Here is a 21,890-nt window from a genome sequence, read left to right on the forward strand (position 1 = left end):
TTTCTGGTGTGGGTGAGTGGGCTACTTTATAAAGATGTCTGTATCAAATGCAGAACATACACGGACATACAAAGCCTTCAGCTACAACCATACATCCGTCTACACACGTATTCCATGTAGGATTAGATATGTGGCAAGTCTGCACTTCTCAGATGTGCTTGACAGGAAACTCGCTTTTTATTCTTCCATCCACACATAATGTCATATTTGGAAAATGTTGTAATGATTTTGTCATGTGGATGGCTCAGACTCCGGAATAACCTGTAATAATGATTTTTGGGGGGCTTTGATTAATGACTGAAGAATCCTTATTCTTCATCTATGTGTCCACACATACACATAAAAACACGGCAATCTTATTTTTGCCATACACTTCAGCTGTTGACCAAACCCTGGGTTAGCCAAAAAGTTTTCCTCTGAGCCCTCCGCCTTACATACATGCCAGCCTGAGTTTTTAATAGGGACAGCATTATGAGCCTCTGGCAGACCTCTGTTAACGGCTTGTCTCTTTTAGAGCAAAACAGTCCGTAATCTAACTTGCCCGACTATTTAGGGGAGTGTTGGCCGACCGTCTTATAATGTCTCTCCACCTTTTCCCTGGCAGGCCTCCTGCATTGGTCTACTGCAGCCAGTTCTGGTGGCATCTATTCATAAACATATGTCTGAAGTGTGTCGTTACTTTTTTCTTTTCTACTTGATCATTTTTTAAGCTAATATCACGCAGTATTTCAGGAGGTCATTGTTAGTCCTCATGCTCATCTTCATGGCAGGGCTGTATGGAGGCACACCGAAGCCCTGTGGGTGGGACAAGTTCATTTTTTTTTCTACGGAAGATTACGGTACCTTTGTAATATTGCATTCAATGAAACAAGACATAATTTTTGCTCTGCATAATTTAGACAAAAATTCCCCATAGATCCAACATAAGCATCCGAATACATCCATCTGGAGCCCTAAGGGTGCTATTAGATAATATAAGGAGTAAAGTATTACCGTACATTGTCCACACACATTAGATGTTTATTCGTGAAACTTGATGATTTCCGGGGGCCAACTAATCTGTATGGGGACCTCCCAACTTTGTCAACACCAGATGGCCAAGCATTTATGTATATGAGGATTGGATCAGGAGAGAAAGCTGTTTGGGAAATGTGTTATCTAAGGTGTCTTTCCAGATTTGGGGTGCGTTCACCAACCGATGGTGGGCATTATACGACCACTGATTGGCTATATAGAAGTCGATCACTGGTTGTTCAATGACCACATAGACTTTCATTGTACTCAACAGCATGTGTCCTGTTTACACAGTGATGTGCTGCCGCGAACAATGATTGAAAGCAGGCTTAACAACCTTTCTCCTGACGAGCCAAAGTTTTGCTCATTCGTTGAGTGTTTAGTAGTCTGTGTACATTGGCCGATTATTGGGAAACAAACGCAAAGCAAAACTTAAGGGGAACCTGTCAGGAACATCAACTTCCCATCCCCAAAACTACAAATATAAATAACTGAAAGGGAGAAGATACAAATTAGATATTTGAAAAAACTTTGACAGTGAGGGTGATCAATGAGTGGAACAGGCTGCCATGAGAGGTGGTGAGTTCTCCTTCATTTGAATTCTTCAAACAGAAGCTGGACAGACATCTGTCTGAGATGGTTTAGTGAATCCTGCATTGAGCAGGGGGTTGGACACAATGACCCTGGAGGTTCCTTCCAACTCTAACATTCTATTTCGGCCTTTAAAGGAAGTCTGCCCAGAATGCCCGTCCAAACCAAATTCAGGCGTTCGGTACACCCTTGACATAGCCAAAAATTATTAAACTGCATCTTTCCACCTACTTGTTTTCTCTCTCTCCTCCCCTTTCCTTTGATTGACAGCTTTAACTTTAAAGAGACAGAGAAGGGCTGATATGGGTATAATACATGTAGGAAGGAAGGAAGGTGCTCTTAAAGGTTTGGCCATGCCAAGGGTGCACCAAGACTCCTTTTTAAAGAAAAGCAAGCCAATCCCTTTATGAGCATTGCTGCTGCAGCAGTGATGCATCATATTCTGAGGATCTGTATATAGGAGTCTGGAGGTGCAGTGGGGCGTGACTGTGCACAGCCGACTCCTCAGCCTCACGTGGTATATGCTGTATTTCCTGCATAGCGCCAGCCTCTTCTGATTGGTTGTCAGGTTATTGGCCAAAGCAACTGTCAATCAGCAAGAGGAGAGTGCCGCTAGGCAGGGCGTACAGCGTGAGGCTGAGGAGCTGGAGGTGCACACTCGCACCTCACTGCACTTCCCTCCAGACTTGTGTATACAGAACTTCAGAACAGTCTCTGATAGAGTAGATCATTTTTCCTTTAGATGCAGTCAGATGAGCCGTGATTCTTTGTATGTGACACATTTTATTTGAGCAGTATGGTGGGTTGAAGGTAAAGCATACATGACCGTGTGACAGGAGAACTGGTATTTAATGAAGACTTAGTGTTCAGGATGCAGGATATGTTGGATGGCGGCCAGGCTTCACTGCGCTGCATCTGCTGCGGCCGGGGAACGCTGAGCCGTCTGCTGGATTACCTTTAACTCTGTCCTGTCAGAGGGAAACCAGTAACAAGTGCCATGTGAAATGGTGGCTGAATCTTGTTCGGGCCACTTGAGCAACCTTTGGCTCCACCTACAGTAAAGTAAAGACCTCTTTTACTGCAGTTTGTTAATCTAAATCATTTTCCCGCGTGACTGCTTTCTTCCAGATACTGCACCAGATCCTCGGATGGCGTCAGGTATTGTAGCTCTGCTCCATTGAATAAACGGCGCTGAGCTCAATGTCCTACACGAGCTGTGGACGGGGTGTCGCCGCTTCTGGAAGAAAGCAATCATGTTTTATCTCATTTCGGACAGAACCTTTAATATTCGGAGCCTGACCATTACAATCTTACATCCAATCACCATGGAAAATTACTGCAACAAGAAAGACACAAACTAAGATAAGGTGGTTGTCAGCCGATGGCGGTTTTACCCGTGTAAATGCATTGTATAAGTACACAGGCAGGCGTACTATTGCTGTTTGCAGTATGACTTGTAAGAGCAGAAGACCTGGACACCAAGTTGTCCATTACGTATGATCATCATGCAGTTGCCGCTATTTGCTTACAATTTTGTCTGTTTTTATAGATTATTTCTGTTATCTGAGGGTTTGTAAAATCTCAGGCAGCTTCTCACACTTTCCTTAAAGGTTTTGTTTTTTCATAGAGAGACAGAGATATCTGCAGCAGGTCCACACACAGCCCTCCCTGACAGCCCTGTGATAGTCCAGGTTTCCTGCCATTGTTGCCTATCAGAACCTACAAACCCGTCCTTCCCTTTGGAGCACTGGCCACTGATCTGTTCTTATTTACTGATATTACTGGTCGACCAATGAAGTAATAATTGGAAGGAGTTAAAGTCACCAAACACATGGGATGATATGCAGCTGAATGTGACATCTTCATTGGGACTGTCTCCTCTTAGGCCGTGTTCATACAACCGTAATTCGCTTTCGCAGTAAGGAGTGTGATGTCCCAACCGGGTCCCCTGAGCCTTATAAGCCTATGTATATAGTGACTTACTCCGCTTCCCTGTTGAAAACATATGCACACCTGAGCAAAGCAAGTGTGCATGTTTATGGGGGAAGTGCTGATCCGGCTGTCAGTCAGTGCCGGGCATGGTTACAGCCGCCACTCACTATGCACTGAGCCGTGACTGAAGCCGCACCTCTATGACTGAAAGCCTGAAGCTGCCGAGAGGAGAAAAGTTAATTTCTTCCTGAGTAGGGTTTCAGTGCGGCTGTCACACGGCTTTATAATGCTATTAACCTGAAGATTAGCCCCATATTTTCTGGTTAAAAGCATTTGGGGACATGACAGGTTCCTTTTAACAGATAATTTGCATATTAAGAACAACATGGATTTCCTTAGAATAAGCCATCAGATCCCAAATATCAAGATATAAATTTATTCAGCTTCATATGACCTACATGTCCATACAGACGGCTTAGGAGGGTTAATCCTAATGATGAATTCCCTTTAAATCACACCTTGGCTGCAGTACTTGGCGGCAGCAGCTACACCTTGACTCACCCCCCTAAAGTCAGTACTTTGTGGAGCCTCCTTTTGCTACAATTAGAGCTGCTAGTCGCTTTGGATAAGTCTCTGTGCTTTCCACATCTTGCCATTGAGATTGTTGCCCATTCCTCAAGGCAAAACTGCTCTAGCTCCTTCAAGTAAGATGTTTCCTCTGGTAAACAGAAATCTTCAAGTCTGACCACAGATTCTCAATTGTATAAAGGTCTGGGCTTTGACTAGGTCACTCAAAAAGATTAACACATTACCCCTCAAACCACTCGATTGTTGCTTTAGCAGTATGCTTTGGGTCATTAACTTGTTGGAAGGTGAACCTCTGTCCCAGTCTCGAATCACTGACAGACTGAAATAGGTTTTGCTCAAGAATATCCCCGTATTTCGTACCATCCATCTTCCCCTTGACTATGACAATTTTACCTGTTCCTGCTGCCGAAAAACATTCCCATAGCATGATGTTGCCACCACCATGTTTTACTGTTGGATGGTGTTCTTGGGGTGATGGGCTTTTAGATTATGGCCAACAAGCTCAATGTTAGTCTCATCTGACCACAGTAGCTTCCGCCATACATTTGGGGACTTTCCCACATATCTTTTGGCAATGTAAAAACAAGCCTTACAATTTTTGTGTGTAAACAAAGGCTTTTTTTTCTGCCCACTCTTCCATAAATACCCTTTCTATGGAGTGGACATTTTATTGTGGTCACATGGACAGATACAGTAGTCTCTGCTTGGTACCTCTGCTGCTCCTTCAGGGTTACCTTTTTCTTATCAGTGATAATAGGTCTCCCACAATGTGGCTTGATGAGACTTTTTTTCTTTTCATGACAGGAACCATTCAGAGCTTTCTCCACAAATCCATAATGGCATCATAAAACCAGTCTCCAAATTGGAGAGAAAAGGGTGAGGCGGCTGCTGCTAATCTGAATTAAGTTTTACTAACTTTTAGTATTTCCTAACTTTTCAGTTTTGTGACTTCCGGTTCGGCATGTCTCTGAAAATTTGTTATAAATTTTCCATTACGCCCTTTATTTTTTATTAAACCTAAATGAATGAACTTTTCCATCTTGAAGAGCTCAAGTTTAGCTTTGTTTTTGATTTTTTTCCTTAACATAAGGGTGATTGCCATTGTATGGATATGTTCACACTCAGCAGATACCGGTACTTTCTGCACATTTTCCATTTGGATTTTTCAAGTAGAAAATATGCAGCAAATGTAATTCACACAATCCTTGCAGAAACTGACTCTGCAGCATGTTCATTTATTTTCAATGAACAGAGTAAAATGAGTAGTAAATCTGCTGCAAAATCTGCATGGAATACATATGGATTCTGTGTCTGTACTTTTAGAGAATTTATTAAATGGTTAAGTCAGAAGATGTTTAACAGTTTTAGATTACATATGTGTCAGACTGATACCATTATAGACAATATGTGATCTAAGGGGGAACGTTTTTCCTTGTGGAGAATGCCAGCCAAAGTAATGAGACTTATAGGCCATGCAGTTACTCCTTCCTCTAGAAAAGTAAATATTCAGATATCCTCTTCAGACAGGTAGAAGGCTAGAACTCCAGGGCTTAGGCTACTTTCACACTTGCGTTTTTTGCAATTCGTCGTTTTGGGCAAAAAACAGATCCTGCAAATGTGCTCGCAGGATGCGTATTTTTGCCCAAAGACTTGTATTAGCGACGGATGGCCACACGTCGCATCCGTCGTGTTTTGGCGGACCGTCGTCACAAAAAAACGTTCAATGTAACGTTTTTTTGTCCGTCATCTCCGCCATTTTCTACTGTGCATGCGAGGCCAAAACTCCACCCCCTCCTCCCTGGACTTCAGAATGGGCAGCGGATGCGTTGAAAAACCACATCCTCTGCCCACATCATGCACAAATTTCACAACGTGCGTCTCTCTCCCTCATGAATACAGTATACCTGCACTACTTCATAGTAGCCGAGAATGAATTCGTGAAAGAGGTTTGTGCTTTCAGCTCGCGGAGGATTGCCGAGCCTGGAGACATTGCTGTGAATGCCTCGGTGTAAGAACCATTGGATTTGGCTCCGTTTTCATATTTTGGAATGAAATAAGAATATTTTCTTTCACTGACAGCCAGCAGACCTATGGGAAATTAGTTTCCCTCTTGCTTGTCTCCTTCCCAAATATGTCATCATGGCGATCACTTCTCACCTGTCGGATGTGGAATCCATGCAGTTTGTAGGATTTTGGTAAGACCTTATGGATGGATGTTTGGTGAAAATGATTGTTGCCAGATGGCTTCCCTTTTTATGTGGGCAGATTTTTGGCCTTAAGTTGCGTCCGTAAAATATATATCTAGTCATTAGGCGTTTGTTCAAAGGTCCTTTTCCTTAGGTTGATGCAAACTGGTCATTGATCCCACCTAGTCGGCATATTGTCAGACATGTGCTGCCGACTAATTATTTTTTAAGTCGCGATCAGCCAACGAACAACATTTGCTCTTTGATCAACGGATCGCTTCCATGTTTACACGAAGCAGTAATTGGGAGGGAGCGTTCTCATGGTTGTCCGCCCATGTGTTATGTATCTGTTACAGTCCTACTATGCACAGTGGAGCAGTAACACTCGGAGCATTGTTTTACTTGATCCAGTCTTGTAATAGGAAGACTGTGTATGATGTATAATACACATCCATACTCATTAATATTGATGTTGGGGATAGCTTCCAGACTTCTATGTGCGATGTTCAGAGTTGTTTCTTGTCTCACTCCAACATCAAAAGTGCCTGAAAGTTGTGTTTATCCGCTGAGCCCCGACGTCTCATGTTGGAATTGTATGGTAAGTGGAAAGCTATACTTGCTGCATGGTACGTAATAACATGCCCCCGCTGTGCCTACTGGCCGTGCCCCAGCTACATTACCACTATAAACACTTGTGGTCTTAGAAGTCTTTGTATTGAGCTCACAGTTTTGTATATATTATTTTGGCTAAAGCCGCTGTATTTGGTGCCCTCCTCCAAAGAGTGTGTAATTTGAATCCACATGTAGTAATCAGATTAATTCATGGTATTAGGAACATACCGATGTAGGGAAAGAAAGAATGATGCATTTATATTAGACAGGTATGCTATGTCCCACATTGTTGTATGAAGAACCAGCTCTGCTCCATGTGTAGTACTGCTGGCTAAATGTCAGGCAAATGAACCTTCTAAAGCGGTTTTCTCAGCATCGTAACTGGGTAAAATTGCAAAGAAAAAAAAACATGCAAGTTATTAAAAATCCTCTCCGTTCTCAAGAACAGCGGGATTTTTAATTCCATTTTGTACTGCTTGTTGCCTAGGTTACCAGCCACCTCTGCAGTCTATCAGCATGGCCGGTCACTTGGGCAAGGAATGCAGAGTTTCTATACAGCCGTTTGCTATACAGCCTACAAGCACTGCTCTGAATCTGACCAGATCCCTGGATTCCGCCAGGTTCTGTGCTCTTCGAAGGCTGAAAAAGTGACTCTGCTTTCAGCACGAGACAATGCACAGTTTAGACCACCAGCTCAGCCATACCACGTCCCGAACTGTCAGCTGTCAGTTTTCATGCATGCAAGGAAGCATAAAATTAGTTTTTCATGATTACCTCTGAAATTTGGAAAAGCGAGGAGAGATGTTGTTTAACCTTCGTCAGGCTGCATAATTTTACGTTAACAGGCTGCAGAGGTACAATTGTACCTTCATATATACCTCCACTGTGATATTTGGACAATATATTCTGGACCAAAACTGCAGAGATGTCACGAAATTTCAGCCCTCTACGGCTTTTCGAAAAAAAGTTATTGCAATTTTAAAACGGAATAGTTACAATTGTACCTAGTCAGCCGGACGAAGGTTAAGAAATTGTTGTTAAAGGGGTTGTCCACTGTGCACAATCCCCTTTTTTATTACAAGGGTTTCCTAGTGATTTTGTGATAACAGGTTGTTCCCCTTTTATGATCCCCATGGATTAGCTGTAATCTGTGAGGCTACCAAGCAGCAAACTCCAGCATCATCAGGTAATTTTCCCAGGGGCTACCCTTGCAGGTAATTTTCCCAGGGGCTACCCTTGCAGGTAATTTTCCCAGGGGCTACCCTTGCACGTAATTTTCCCAGGGGCTACCCTTGCAGGGAATGTGCCCAGGGGCTACCCTTGCAGGTATTGTGCCCAGGGGCTACCCTTGCAAGGGAATGTATCTTGGGACTAATCTCCTCAGCCCTGGTGTAGTTGTAATATGATGTAGAATACATTATTACTTGACCTTTCCTATTTATAAGCCCTCTATCTGCAGCTTCCTGTGTGATAGGACTGCTTTGTGCACAGCTCTATTGTGGAGCTGCAGTAAGTTTATGTGAATGTAGAGGTAACAGACCGGAATACATAACCTTCTTGGATTGAAGCCATGTTGTATTGTGCTTCATGCAAATTCCTTGATCGTCTGAAAACATGAAACCAAAGTTAACCGCACATTTACATGTTGGCGTATGGCCTCTATCTCCGATATCCTGCCGAGTCTTCCTTAGGAAGACAAGTAAACATAAAAGTTAGTTTTATATTGTGATTTATTAACTCCATTGGTATGATATTTTACATGTGTATGGTACCTTAAATTTGGATATACCGGTATTTCCTTTAAAGCCTGAATCACAGTGCATTAAAGGGAACCGGTCACATAAAACGCTATTATCCTGCAGATATGGGGTCAATATGCAGGTTAATTGCATTCTGAATCTGTCTGGCGCCTGCAATTGGACCTCCATTGGTGCCGCTGGGAGGAAATGAACTTATTCCTCCGACAGCGTTCTTGGTTTCAGTCACTGGGGAGCACCAGCACGGGTTCAGTCACTGCTCTGTGTAAAGAGAGTGGTGGCTGTAACCGCTTCGGCGGCGCTGACTGACAGCCATCCCTAATGTTAAGCTGCTGTCAGTCAGGGCCACAGTTACAGCCTCCTCTCTCTGTACCCAGAGCGGTGACTGAACCTGTGCTGGCCCGCCCTCGTGACTGAAACCTTAACATTACCGGAGGGAATAAAGTTTATTTCCTCCAGGACTCCAACCTAAGGGGTGAGTCTCTATAGTCTGACACTGTCAAAGGGGTATGTCTCTACAGTATGATACTATCAGCGTGTTTGGACAGTTCCACGGTATAAGGCCCTGCTCCTAACTTTAAACGCGCAGTCAGAGGACAGTATAAATCATACAGAGAAAAGATCGCAATGCTCGGACTGGCTGCTGCTGTCCTCACCAGAGAGCTTCAGTCCTCAGACTGACCATGCCTCTCCTGACCAGATCTTGCGTCCTCAAGCTGACCATGGCTCTCCTGACCAAAGCTTGCGTTCTCACACTGACCATAGCTCTCCTGACCAGAGCTTGTGTCCTCACACTGACCATGGCTCTCCTGACCAGAGCTTGCGTCCTCAGACTGACTGTGGCTCTCCTGACCAGTTGCTTCCTCAGACTGACCGTGGCTCTCCTGAATAGAGCTTGCGTCCTCAGACTGACCGTGGCTCTCCTGACCAGTTGCTTCCTCAGACTGACCATGGCTCTCCTGAACAGAGCTTGTGTCCTCACACTGACCATGGCTCTCCTGACCAGAGCTTGCATTCTCACACTGACCATAGCTCTCCTGACCAGAGCTTGCGTCCTCAGACTGACCGTGGCCCTCCTGACCAGTTGCTTCCTCAGACTGACCATGGCTCTCCTGACCAGTTGCTTCCTCAGACTGACCATGGCTCTCCTGAACAGAGCTTGCGTCCTTGGACTGACCATGGCTCTCCTGACCAGAGCTTGCGTCCTCGGACTGACCATCGCTCTCCTGACCAGAGCTCGGATCCTCGGACTGGTCGTGGCTCTCCTGACCAGATCTTGGGTCGGGACATCCACTGGCCATTCTGAACATTGCGGTCCATTCTCAGTCAGACTTACATGACCTTCTTACTGCTCCCTATCAGTTATTGAAGGGGGCGTGTTTCTACATTTTCTGAATAGGCAGCACTGATTGGACACTTTCAGGGTGTAGTGACACGCTCCTATCTAGTCAATTGTCAATTTTTCATAAGTTTCTAGTAAGAGTAATAGAGCATTAAAACTAGGGTAAAAAATGTTCCAGATTTTTTTTTTCTTTCATAGGGTACTCACATATTTGCTAAAACAGAAATGTCGGCAGAGAGTAGAGATCCTCTTTAACACCAGGTCCGTATAGCACGGTTAGGCGTGTTTTTCACTTTCTGCCGGAAAGACTTGTGTACTCTCACAGGACAGGATGTGCTTCCGTCATCCTCGGACCGGTGTAACAATACGTATGTAATTGTATAATTAATTTTACAAATGCTACTGGGTAAGAAATAATGGAAACCGCTTATGCTCTGACATACAAATCCGTCAGATTTTCTTTGACCACCGAATATTTGCGGAACAAATATGGAGTTATTAACCTGAACATGATTGCTGTAACAGGAGTATCGGCCATTGTTGTACACGCTCGGTAATACAGAAGTGGCAGGGTGTGACCTCTATTCACTGGAAAAATCAGAGGGATCCGCTTCCAGCCAATGTTTGCTGTGACTTTCTCCTTTTATGACTGGACTTTGTGTTGAACTGCCTTCCATACTTGTGCTTTATCCCTTCCCGGTTGGACAGCAGATGAATTTGGCACACAGCCATAGAGCCAGATTCGGCACACCCCGAGTATAATCAGGATGACCCGTAGGACATTGTGCCCCAATCTGTTTATCCATGTGAAGCATCTGTATTTACAATGGCACTTCCACCTGCTCCACCTCATCCTTTAGATTTGTGCTTGCCGGGGAAAAAAGAAATAGACTCCTCCATGGCATTCGGAAAGTATTTTGCTATTGGGTTAAAACATGCAGCGGCATAATTTCCAAAATAAATACATTCTTCACCTTATGAAGAATTAGAGTAATCACAATAAGGATAGAAAAAATGCATCCTCACTCATATCATAGAAAACAAAATCAACTGGCACGTGCAAGCCACGTGAAGCGAATGTGACATGGTATTTTCACGTCTTAAAATATGTCTGTTTTATTGGGGTAAATGTGCAGGTGCACGCTACTGTGACTGCAAGACAAATATGCAACATCAGGGCTATGTATTAACATTTTCCATCCAAGGCTACACACATTGTTTTTATTTCCTGAGTGAATTGGAAAATCCCTGCGTTTTTGAAACATGTCACTTCTTTCAGCGTTTTTGCACCCATAGAAAGCAATGAGTGCAAAAATGTAGCAAAAAATGCAGGTATTAGGTTTTGCTGCCTTTTTAGTGAAAAAAGCAGGTACAATAGTATGTGAAACCTATTTTTTTTTTTGTGATTTTTCCCCCCCTCAAGTTTAAACCATATTGTGTTGGTCTCCTCACCTAGAAATGCCACTTAGGATTAGTACAGTTTAATAAAGGTTAGTGATGCATGTAAAGTAAACATTAGCCGACCAAGGTGTGAGATTGAACAATACCTGACCAGCTCAAGGGCTGACCAAAGTGTGAAACTATACTGTGTCCTACAAACTCAATGCATTACCATTAGGTAAACTATTCCCAACCAATTTACCTCCCGCAGCTGTTACATTTGTAATTGTGTATTTTTTCATGAACTCATGTGAACTTTTGGGTTCAGAATAGTCACTATTTTTTTCAGACATAAAAATCTTTTTCCACTAAATAATTTGATCAAATTGCCCTTTTTTTCCCAAAATGGTTTTATGGTGTCACATCATGTGTCTTGCATTGGTGGCAGAACTCCTTGCGTTGTATTGTATTCATGTTGATGTGGTGGAAGCAAAGCTGAACTTTGGGATGATGAGAAATGCAGCAAAACCTGCTTTTTGTTAGCAGCTTCTTGACTGCCAAGAGCGCAGGTTTTGCCTGCAGAAAAAAAGGCAGTAAAAACTCAACGTGTGAACATTGTCTGAATTAATAATTGTACTAAAGAAGTCGTCTATTAATTTTATATTGATGAAGTATCCTTAAAGGGAAACTGTAACCAGGTTTCTGCTACCTAATATGAGATCAGCGTGATGTAGGGGCAGAGACCATCATTCCAGCGATGTGCCACTCACTGAGCTGCTTGTTGTAGCTTTAATAAAATCACTGTTTACTCAGCAGAACTTATCACTAGAGGACTAGTACACCTGCTGCCAAGAAGTCCATCCCTGGCCCCACTAACTAATGGCAGCTTTCTGCCTATGCACAGTATACACAGAAAGCTGTCTGTCAGTGGTGTGGGTGGGGTTATACAGAGCTCAGCATTCCGAGAACTGCTAGATCTGCAAATGGGGACTGTGCAGAGCGGAGCACGGCCACTCCATGCACTCTTCAGGCTGCTGCAGAGAGATGCGGCTCAGATCTTAGGGCTTGTTTTCACTTGCGAGGAACACGTCCGTGTCTCGCATGTGGAAACGAAGCTCTGGTGCCGGCACTCCGGAGCGGAGCGTGCGGCTGCATGTGTTGCTATGCGGCCGCACGCTCCACTCCGGAGTGCCGGCACCAGAGCTTCGTTTCCACATGCGAGACACGGCCGTGTTCCTCGCAAATGAAAACAAGCCCTTACTCTCCTCAATAGGAGCTGATCTGTAGCGCCCGCAGCGGCCACTAAACAGTTGATAGTTGTAGTGTATTCCTCCATATACTATTTACATCCAGCCTACCGCATGTTAGTCAGGATTAGATTTTTTGTTTCTTTTTAGAAATTTTGCCAAATTTGTTCACCAGTTGCTTGTGGTATTACATCCAAAAGAAAAGTTGAATGAATGATCTCGTCTTTTTATTTTTGAAAAATGTCCGCACTGTATCTAATTTCTGTAATGATTTCCATGTCTCATGTTGGGAGAATGGTTATAAATCTGCCTGTTTCCTGGAGAGACAGAGCCGTAGACAGGAGACGGTCTGCAGAGATCATTTGTCTGCAGGGAAATACAGAATGGAAATAAATTGCAACTAATGGATAAGATTCCTTGTAAAAGATGTATTGTCAAAGCTCAATATCCGACAGCTGCAAATACAGAATCTGCATAGTGGAGGTATCTAATGCATGGCGGCATACCGGAGGTATCTAATGCATGGTGGTGGTGGCGGCATACCGGAGGTATCTAATGCATGGCAGTGGCATACCGGAGGTATCTAATGCATGGTGGCGGCATACCGGAGGTATCTAATGCATGGTGGCGGCATACCGGAGGTATCTAATGCATGGTGGCGGCATACCGGAGGTATCTAATGCATGGTGGTGGTGGCGGCATACCGGAAGTATTTAATGCAGGGGCAGTTAACCGGAGGTATCTAATGCATGGCAGTGGCATACCAGAGGTATCTAATGCATGGTGGTGGTGGCGGCATACCGGAGGTATCTAATGCATGGTGGCGGCCAACATGTGAAGACAGCGATCTGGTTACTTTGTATCCATTAGAAAATTGCTGTAACTGCAAAAGCTTACCATAATGAACCTGCAATGTACTTGTAGAATTTCCTAAAAAAAAATACCATTTACATTTGTTATTCCAGTTGTGGGGTCCTGTAGATTCCTTACTTTTGCTTTTTTTGGCTTATCGTTTTAATGTTAGTTAGTTGTTATGAAAGGCAATTCAGTACCACAATGGACATGGAGGTCAGAGCACACACAGTGATCTGACAATAACCCAAAATCATAGAACGAGCTCTGAGACGTGGGAACTCTGCAGACCGCAATCCCTAATCCTCTCCAAACAACACTAGAGGCAGCCGTGGATTGCGCCTAACTCTGCCTATGCAACTCGGCACAGCCTGAGAAACTAACTATCCTGAAGATAGAAAATAAGCCTACTTTGTCTCAGAGAAACACCCCAAAGGAAAAGGCAGCCCCCCACATATAATGACTGTGAGTTAAGATGAAAAGACAAACGTAGGGATGAAATAGATTCAGCAAAGTGAGACCCGACTTTCTTAACAGAGCGAGGATAGGAAAGATAACTTTGCGGTCTACACAAAACCCTAAAGAAAACCACGCAAAGGGGGCAAAAAGACCCTCCGTACCGAACTAACGGCACGGAGGTACACCCTTTGCGTCCCAGAGCTTCCAGCAAAACAATTAGACAAGCTGGACAGAAAAAATAGCAAACAAATAGCAAAGAAGAACTTAGCTATGCAGAGCAGCAGGCCACGGGAATGATCCAGGGAAAAACAAGTCCAACACTGGAACATTGACAGGAAGCCAGGACCAAAGCATTAGTTGGAGTTAAGTAGAGAAGCAGCTAACGACCTCACCAGATCACCTGAGGGAGGAAACTCAGAAGCCGCAGTACCACTTTCCTCCACAAACGGAAGCTCCCAGAGAGAATCAGCCGAAGTACCACCCGTGACCACAGGAGGGAGCTCTGCCACAGAATTCACAACAGTTAGTGCACTCAAGTTTACTTATTGTGATCCGTAGCTTCTTAAACTCCGTGTATTACAGCGACTACAAGTGTTACATTAAGCTCATGATCCCTACCCATCAACTGGCATTTGTATATTGGTCAGGCCTCATCTGGAATGCTGTGTCCAGTTCCGGGCACCACATTTTAATAAAAAAGACATTGAAAAACTGGAGCAAGTTCAGAGAAGAGCTACCAGGATTGTGAGTGGACTGCAAACTACGTCCTACGAGGTTCTGGGAATGTTTAGCTTGCAAAAGAGAAGGCTAAGAGGAGACTTAACAGCTGTCTACAAATATCTGAAGGGATGTCAGTGTAGAGGGATCATCATTATTCTCATTTGCACATGGAAACACAAGCAGCAATGGAATCAAAACTGAAAGGGAGAAGATACAAATTAGATATTAGAAACACTTTTGACAGTGAGGGTGATCAATGAGTGGAACAGGCTGCAACGAGAGGTTATGATTTCTCCTTCAGTGGAAGACTTTAAACAGAGGCTGGACAGACATCTGTCTGAGATGGTTTAGTATTGAGCAGGGGGTTGGACACGATGACCCTGGAGGTCCCTTCCTGCTCTAACATTCTATGTTTCTATGAAAATGAATCTCCTTATGGCAGTGACTTTAGTTATTTGGGTTTTATAGAATATAGCACAGATACAGTTCACCCTTCATAATGTAAGTATGTTTGTTCTGGTATATGGACTGTCCACTCCTCTGCGTACGGATAGAACTGGTGAGGCACGGAGCAGTCTTGGTAGATAGAAGTCATAACAAAATGTGCATCTGATCCAGCCTGAGATATACGCTAGGAGTATAGTATTTTAAGAAATTACATTTGAATAACGACGCAATAAAGATTTTTTTCATTTTTTAATCTTGTGCTGTATCAGATTTTGTTTTTGTTATGCCGTTTTCATATAGTGTAATGACTATTTTGGCACAATTTTTAACAATTTTTAAATTTGGATTTTATCGAGAAAGTGCTGCTAAGTTAGGGCTTCTTGTTGAGCATGTCTCAAGTAAGTGTGATGTGATCCAATATGTATATGTAGCAATTAGGAGACATGAGAAAGTTTTATTTTTTTTTATTTTTTTTATTTTTTATTATGGGGTCAGAGAAGGTGTTTAAAACAATTCTAAGAAAAAAAATTGGAATATTTGCAACAGAATTCTGAGTAGAACAAACATTTTTCTATTGGAATGTGATGGGCGCCATTCACTCTTGTCGGGTTTGACACAGATTTTAGAACTGATTTTCATCACAACTGGTGTCTCAGACATGTGTGGGATTTAAGCAACATGGGAAATTGTCTATATGGATTTTCAACTGCACCGCTGAAATAAGACGCGTGCTTTTTCTGCAGATAATTGCAATTATTCTGCATGCTATATGCCACATCTGTATTGCTTTCTGCTGTCAATACGCAGGTAAACAGCCTTACATTGTGGTTACACTGACCGATGTTTCCTTTTTTTTCTTAAGTAAGAAATAATTCATTTTCCATTTCTTTTTGTCAGTCAGCATCGATGACGTTGAAGATGTGCGTCCAGGCCATGAGACCGAAGGCATGAAGAGGTTTGCCAGTGAGGTCCCAAGCGATCGGTGTTTCTCCATCATCTTTAAGGGTCAACGAAAGAACCTGGATCTGATTGCTAACTCTAATGAAGAAGCTGCTCACTGGACCGAAGGATTAAATAAAATTATTCAAAATTCTCGGGCCATGAGCCAAAAGCAAAAGCTTCAGCAGTATCCTTCACATAACGTCTTTGGAGACCACCTAATAATAAGGCTAGATTATGAAAAGGGAAATCGATTAATTTATCATGACGTGTAGAGATTAGTTTTTTTAGTTGGTAGATTCTTAGAAAAGTGTTAACATGAGAACATAATCGCCATAGAGTTACAGTGACCTTACCATTCCCATCATTGCTTTGCCAATGATCCTACATAGACATTATTTGCATCACCAATTAGTATTTTTTTCCTTTTATTGCCTTATGTGTTTTCTGTGAAGACATTCCCTAATTTCAATACCTAAGAGGCATAACTTGTAACCAGGACGAATTTATGTTGACCTAGAGTTGAGCAAAGAGTTGTAGGAACCTGATCGAGCAGCCACGTCAATAGTCGAAGGCTCCTAGACCAGTGCCCTGTGAACATCCACCTTCCTGCCGCAGTCCCCGGCGCCTATTCTGATTAGTAGATCTCATGACTTTATCTCATTATCCTCAGTATGATGTCTGCAGGTAGTAGGAGGTTCGCGAAGCTCTGTTCTTTGTTCTGGGGGCTATGCACTGCTGAAATGGCCATTCGACTAGGGTCCAGCGAATCTTTTTGCACAACTCTAATATTAACCAGAACAAGATTATTACTATTAACCCTGACTTTGTATCAAATGTAATCTCTCATATCTCAAAACCAGAGTTAACATATGGCCTGGCGGCCCACATCTTCTACAACAAGCTAAGAAGAACCGGTCATCTGATTCATGTGGCTTTCACCATGAGAGCGTGAATCTGACATCAGCTGCGCTATTGTAGCCATGTGTCTTACTCTGGAACTCTCTGCATTTCTGAGAATACCTGGAATAGCCAGCATGGACTATACATCTCGAATGAGCAGTCAGTGGCCGGTCACCAGCTCCGTCTCCCCACCATGCTCCATCTAACTGTCCCTATACACACACTTATCTGGGGACATGTCTGGTAAGGGGATCGAGGCAAGGAGAATCCACCAGGGACCTGCTTCAGACTCTTAATCTGACATAAAAAAATTTCTGAGTGTTTTTTTCTGAAACGCCATAATATTTCATAGTAAAACAAGTACACTGCAGCATCGATGCACAAACCGGTCTATCATGTTCAGGAACTATCCCGATTGTTATGTTCTGTAACCTGCCATCAACTGTTTTAGTGGACAGTTCCTCTTTATCAACATTTTGTCAGCATTACAGTTAATGGAACTTCCTTTCTCCCACTTCTCACTATGCACTGTGCCTAACATTGTCCAATGACATGTATGCCCCAAGCAGAACCTGCCACTCTGGTATTCCTGGATGCATTTTAACAGACAAAAGAGCAGAGAGACACAAACCAGCCCCCCACACACTTTCTGTGGAAAGAAAGAGACCAGCCCCTCACTTTCTGTGGAGAGAAAGAGGCCACCCCCGCACTTTCTGTGGAAATAGACCAGTCCTCCCACTTTCTGTGGAGCAAGAGAGACCAGCCCCCCTCCCACTTTCTGTGGAGAGAAAGAGACCAGCCCCCCCACTTTCTGTGGAGAGAGAGAGGCCACCCCGCACTTTCTGTGGAGAGAGACCAGCCCCCCCCCTTTCTGTGGAGCGAGAGAGACCAGCAACCCTCCCACTTTCTGTGGATAAAGACCAGCCCCCCTCCCACTTTCTGTGGAGAGACAGAGACCAGCCCCCTCCCACTTTCTGTGGAGCGAGAGACCAGCCGCCCCCCCCACTTTCTGTGGAAATAGACCAGCCCCCCACTTTCTGTGGAGCGACAGAGACCAGCAACCCTCCCACTTTCTGTGGATAGAGACCAGCCCCCTCCCACTTTCTGTAGCGAGACAGACGAGCCCCCCACTTTCTGTGGAGAGAGAGACCAGCCTCCCCACTTTCTGTGGAGAGACCAGCCCCCCCACTTTCTGTGGAGAGAGACCAGTCCTCCCACTTTCTGTAGAGCAAGAGAGACCAGCCCCCCTCCCACTTTCTGTGGAGAGAAAGAGACCAGCCCCCCCCACTTTCTGTGGAGAGAGAGGCCACCCCGCACTTTCTGTGGAGAGAGACCAGCCCCCCCCCTTTCTGTGGAGCGAGAGAGACCAGCAACCCTCCCACTTTCTGTGGATAAAGACCAGCCCCCCTCCCACTTTCTGTGGAGCGAGAGACCAGCCGCCCCCCCCCCCCCCACTTTCTGTGGAAATAGACCAGCCCCCCACTTTCTGTGGAGCGACAGAGACCAGCAACCCTCCCACTTTCTGTGGATAGAGACCAGCCCCCTCCCACTTTCTGTAGCGAGACAGACGAGCCCCCCACTTTCTGTGGAGAGAGAGACCAGCCCCCCCACTTTCTGTGGAGAGACCAGCCCCCCCACTTTCTGTGGAGAGAGAGACCAGTCCTCCCACTTTCTGTAGAGCAAGAGAGACCAGCCCCCCTCCCACTTTCTGTGGAGAGAAAGAGACCAGCCCCCCCACTTTCTGTGGAGAGAGAGAGGCCACCCCGCACTTTCTGTGGAGAGAGACCAGCCCCCCCCCCCTTTCTGTGGAGCGAGAGAGACCAGCAACCCTCCCACTTTCTGTGGATAAAGACCAGCCCCCCTCCCACTTTCTGTGGAGAGACAGAGACCAGCCCCCTCCCACTTTCTGTGGAGCGAGAGACCAGCCGCCCCCCCCCCCACTTTCTGTGGAAATAGACCAGCCCCCCACTTTCTGTGGAGCGACAGACCAGCAACCCTCCCACTTTCTGTGGATAGAGACCAGCCCCCTCCCACTTTCTGTAGCGAGACAGACGAGCCCCCCACTTTCTGTGGAGAGACAGAGAATAGCCCCCTCCCACTTTATGTGGTGTGACAGAGACCAGCCCCCCACTTTCTGTGGAGAGACTCAGACCAGCCCTCCTCCCACTTTCTGTGGAGAGACAGAGACACCCCACCCCACCCCCCCCCCCCCACACACACACACACACACACACACACACACACACACACACACTTTCTGTGGAGAGACACAGACCAGCCCTCCTCCCACTTTCTATGGAGACAGAGACACCCCCCCCACCCCCCACACACACACACTTTCTGTGGAGAGACAGAGACCCCCCCCCCCCACACACACACCCACACACACACACACACACACTTTCTGTGGAGAGACAGAGACCAGCCCGCCCCCAACCCCCCACACTTTCTGTGGAGACAGACCACAGCCCCCCAATTCCACTCACTTTGTGAAATACGGTATGTTTTTTTGGGGGAAAATTAAGTACTTTTGTTAGTTGTTTCATTGGCCATTAGGCATTGACTTTCCCCCCCCCCCCCAAAATGAAATAAAATGTGACCAAAAAAGCGCTCACAAGTCCTCACACACTTCCATCAACGGAAAACTACAAGTTGTTGCTCTTGGAAAAGCAAACACTTAAAATCATAAAATGGCTGCAGTGAGAAGGGGTTAAATATATCTTCTAGTGCTTTTCCCTTAGTTTGCCTGGCATGTATGCACTTCATACCTTATCCACCAGCAGAAATATCGCTAGTATGGCTAGTCGGCCTGTCTAATAAATACAGAGTCCTCCAGCACTTGCTTTTTGTGGAATAATGACCATAATCATCTCTAATTCTGACATCGGCTCCATATTTATCTCCATGTAACTGTGCGTATATATTTAGTGGTGTATTATGTAAACTATCCACTATGTTTTATAGTGCACGTATGTTCCTAATTACAGGGAGCAGTAAGCGCAGGGCGTGGGTCGGAGGATAAAAATACGTATGACCCGTCCTATTGCTGAGATCTTGTAATTATCGAGTGGCACGTTGTGTAGCGGTGCGGTGAGGCACCAGCACATCAGAGGTAATCGGCCCCTCTGCCATCTGGCACGCTACAGCTTACCTGGCTGTAGGAAACGGACACTGGTTTAGGGTTTGTAGCCTCCGTTAACATGCAGGGGTTTGTGGTTTGAGGAGCCATCTTGTATGCAGAGTCCAGGTAGCTAGGACCTAATGTTGATTGTAATATGAGATCTTTTTTAGGAGACGTCAAAGACTCTACACCATTCTCCCTCCACAACTTTTCTGAATGTCTGACCCAACGTTGTTTTAGGTCCCGACGTCTGTGCTGCTTTTCTAATCCATCATTAGAGGTCGGAGCTCAGTTTTTCTCTTGAAAATGAAGACCTAGATGCTAAGTCTAACTAATGGGTCTACCTGCATACGTGGCACAACGCTCTCTACACCAGAGGTCCCCAACTCCAGTCCTCAAGGCCCACCAACAGGTCATGTTTTCAGGATTTCCTTTGCATTGCACAGGTGATGCAATTATTACCTGGGCAAAACTAAGGAAATCCTGAAAACATGACATGTTGGTGGGCCTTGAGGACTGGAGTTGGGGACCTCTGCTCTACACCATTCATTTGTATAGGGAAGTAAAAGGATCACATGGGAGAGGTTTTTCTCCTCTGATCTATTTTTACAATAACATCCAGAGAGATCGAGTGATCCCCAAGGATATATGCGATAACCAGAGGAAAATCTGGTGTCTATATCAGTAGCTTGTAGCACTCCAGCTATTCTATATCTACTCTAGCTCTCGGGACATGTTGGGCGTTCTTCCACAACAGCTGTTGGGTACTGCAAGTTGCTACTCACCCAAGCTCTCAGATATTTGGTTTTATTGGTACTCGTTTTCCTTGTGTGGCATTTTAGAATTGCAGATGGGTGGCTTAGAAGATGGATTTGATGATATCTGGATTTATGTGGTGGTTTTATTCTAGATTGCCGGTTGGGTTGGCCGTGTGATAGATTATGGCAGATTGCAGGACATGAGGGTCACTGTTTGGAACATCGTCTAGACTGCGTTGAAGTTGACTATTTGTTGATTAAAGGAACGCACTGATCGGTTTCTCTGTACTTTTTTTTAACTTCTACTATATTAAATATGATTTATGATTATTGTGATTCCATGAAAAATGCCCATAGCCATGAATGCCCACACAGAAAATTCCCCTCTTGGAAAATTGCCCACACAGAAATTTACCCACATGGACAAAATAACAGTTTATTAAAACAGTTTATTAAAGAGGGCCAAACCTGTACTTGCACACAGAAAAATGGGCACATACCAGCATAGCTGGGGTCAGGGCTGTGGAGTCGGTAAGCTAAATTTCTGACTCGGGGTCCGGAGCGATAAAACATATTACAGGTTGGGGCAATTTTCCGTGTGGGCAATTTTCTGCGTGGGCAACTTTCATTTTGGGCAATTTTACTGTGGGCATTCATGACTTTGGGCGTCTTTTCTGTAGACATGTTTTTGGGGGCATTTTTTTGGTCACTGATTTGTGTATGTGCCATATCTTCTTGCGAGACCTCCTGAGTAGTGTCCTGAACACCCATTTCATAGTCATTTTAAAGAGCTTGTCCACTACTTTAATATTGATGGCCTATCCTTTGGATTGGTCATGAATGTCTGATCGGTGGAAGTGCGATCTCTCAGTGTGTTCGGCAACTGGAACTGACCAGTTAGAGTTGACCAGTGCAGCTTTGTCTTCAGATGGTGGCAGGGGCCGGGTACTGCACATCCACCCCATCAGTAGGGGAGGATGTGCAGTACCCGGCAGCGACCACTCTAAAGTAGACTGAGCTACGCTGTGCAGTTCCATAAATG

The 21,890-nt window shown here is 44.7% G+C and overlaps 1 protein-coding gene across 2 annotated transcripts in view; it reads left to right on the plus strand.

Annotated features, from left to right (window-relative positions):
• Positions 1-21,890, plus strand: part of PLCD1 (phospholipase C delta 1) — a 169,861-nt gene that overhangs the window by 122,851 nt on the left and 25,120 nt on the right. For both annotated transcript variants that reach the window (XM_069729802.1, XM_069729801.1), the window contains exon 3: positions 16,025-16,253. In XM_069729802.1, coding sequence (XP_069585903.1) covers positions 16,025-16,253 — 229 coding nt within the window. The remainder of the gene's footprint in view (positions 1-16,024; positions 16,254-21,890) is intronic.

Source organism: Ranitomeya imitator, chromosome 6, assembly GCF_032444005.1.
Source record: "Ranitomeya imitator isolate aRanImi1 chromosome 6, aRanImi1.pri, whole genome shotgun sequence".
NCBI classification, from domain to species: Eukaryota; Metazoa; Chordata; class Amphibia; order Anura; family Dendrobatidae; genus Ranitomeya; species Ranitomeya imitator.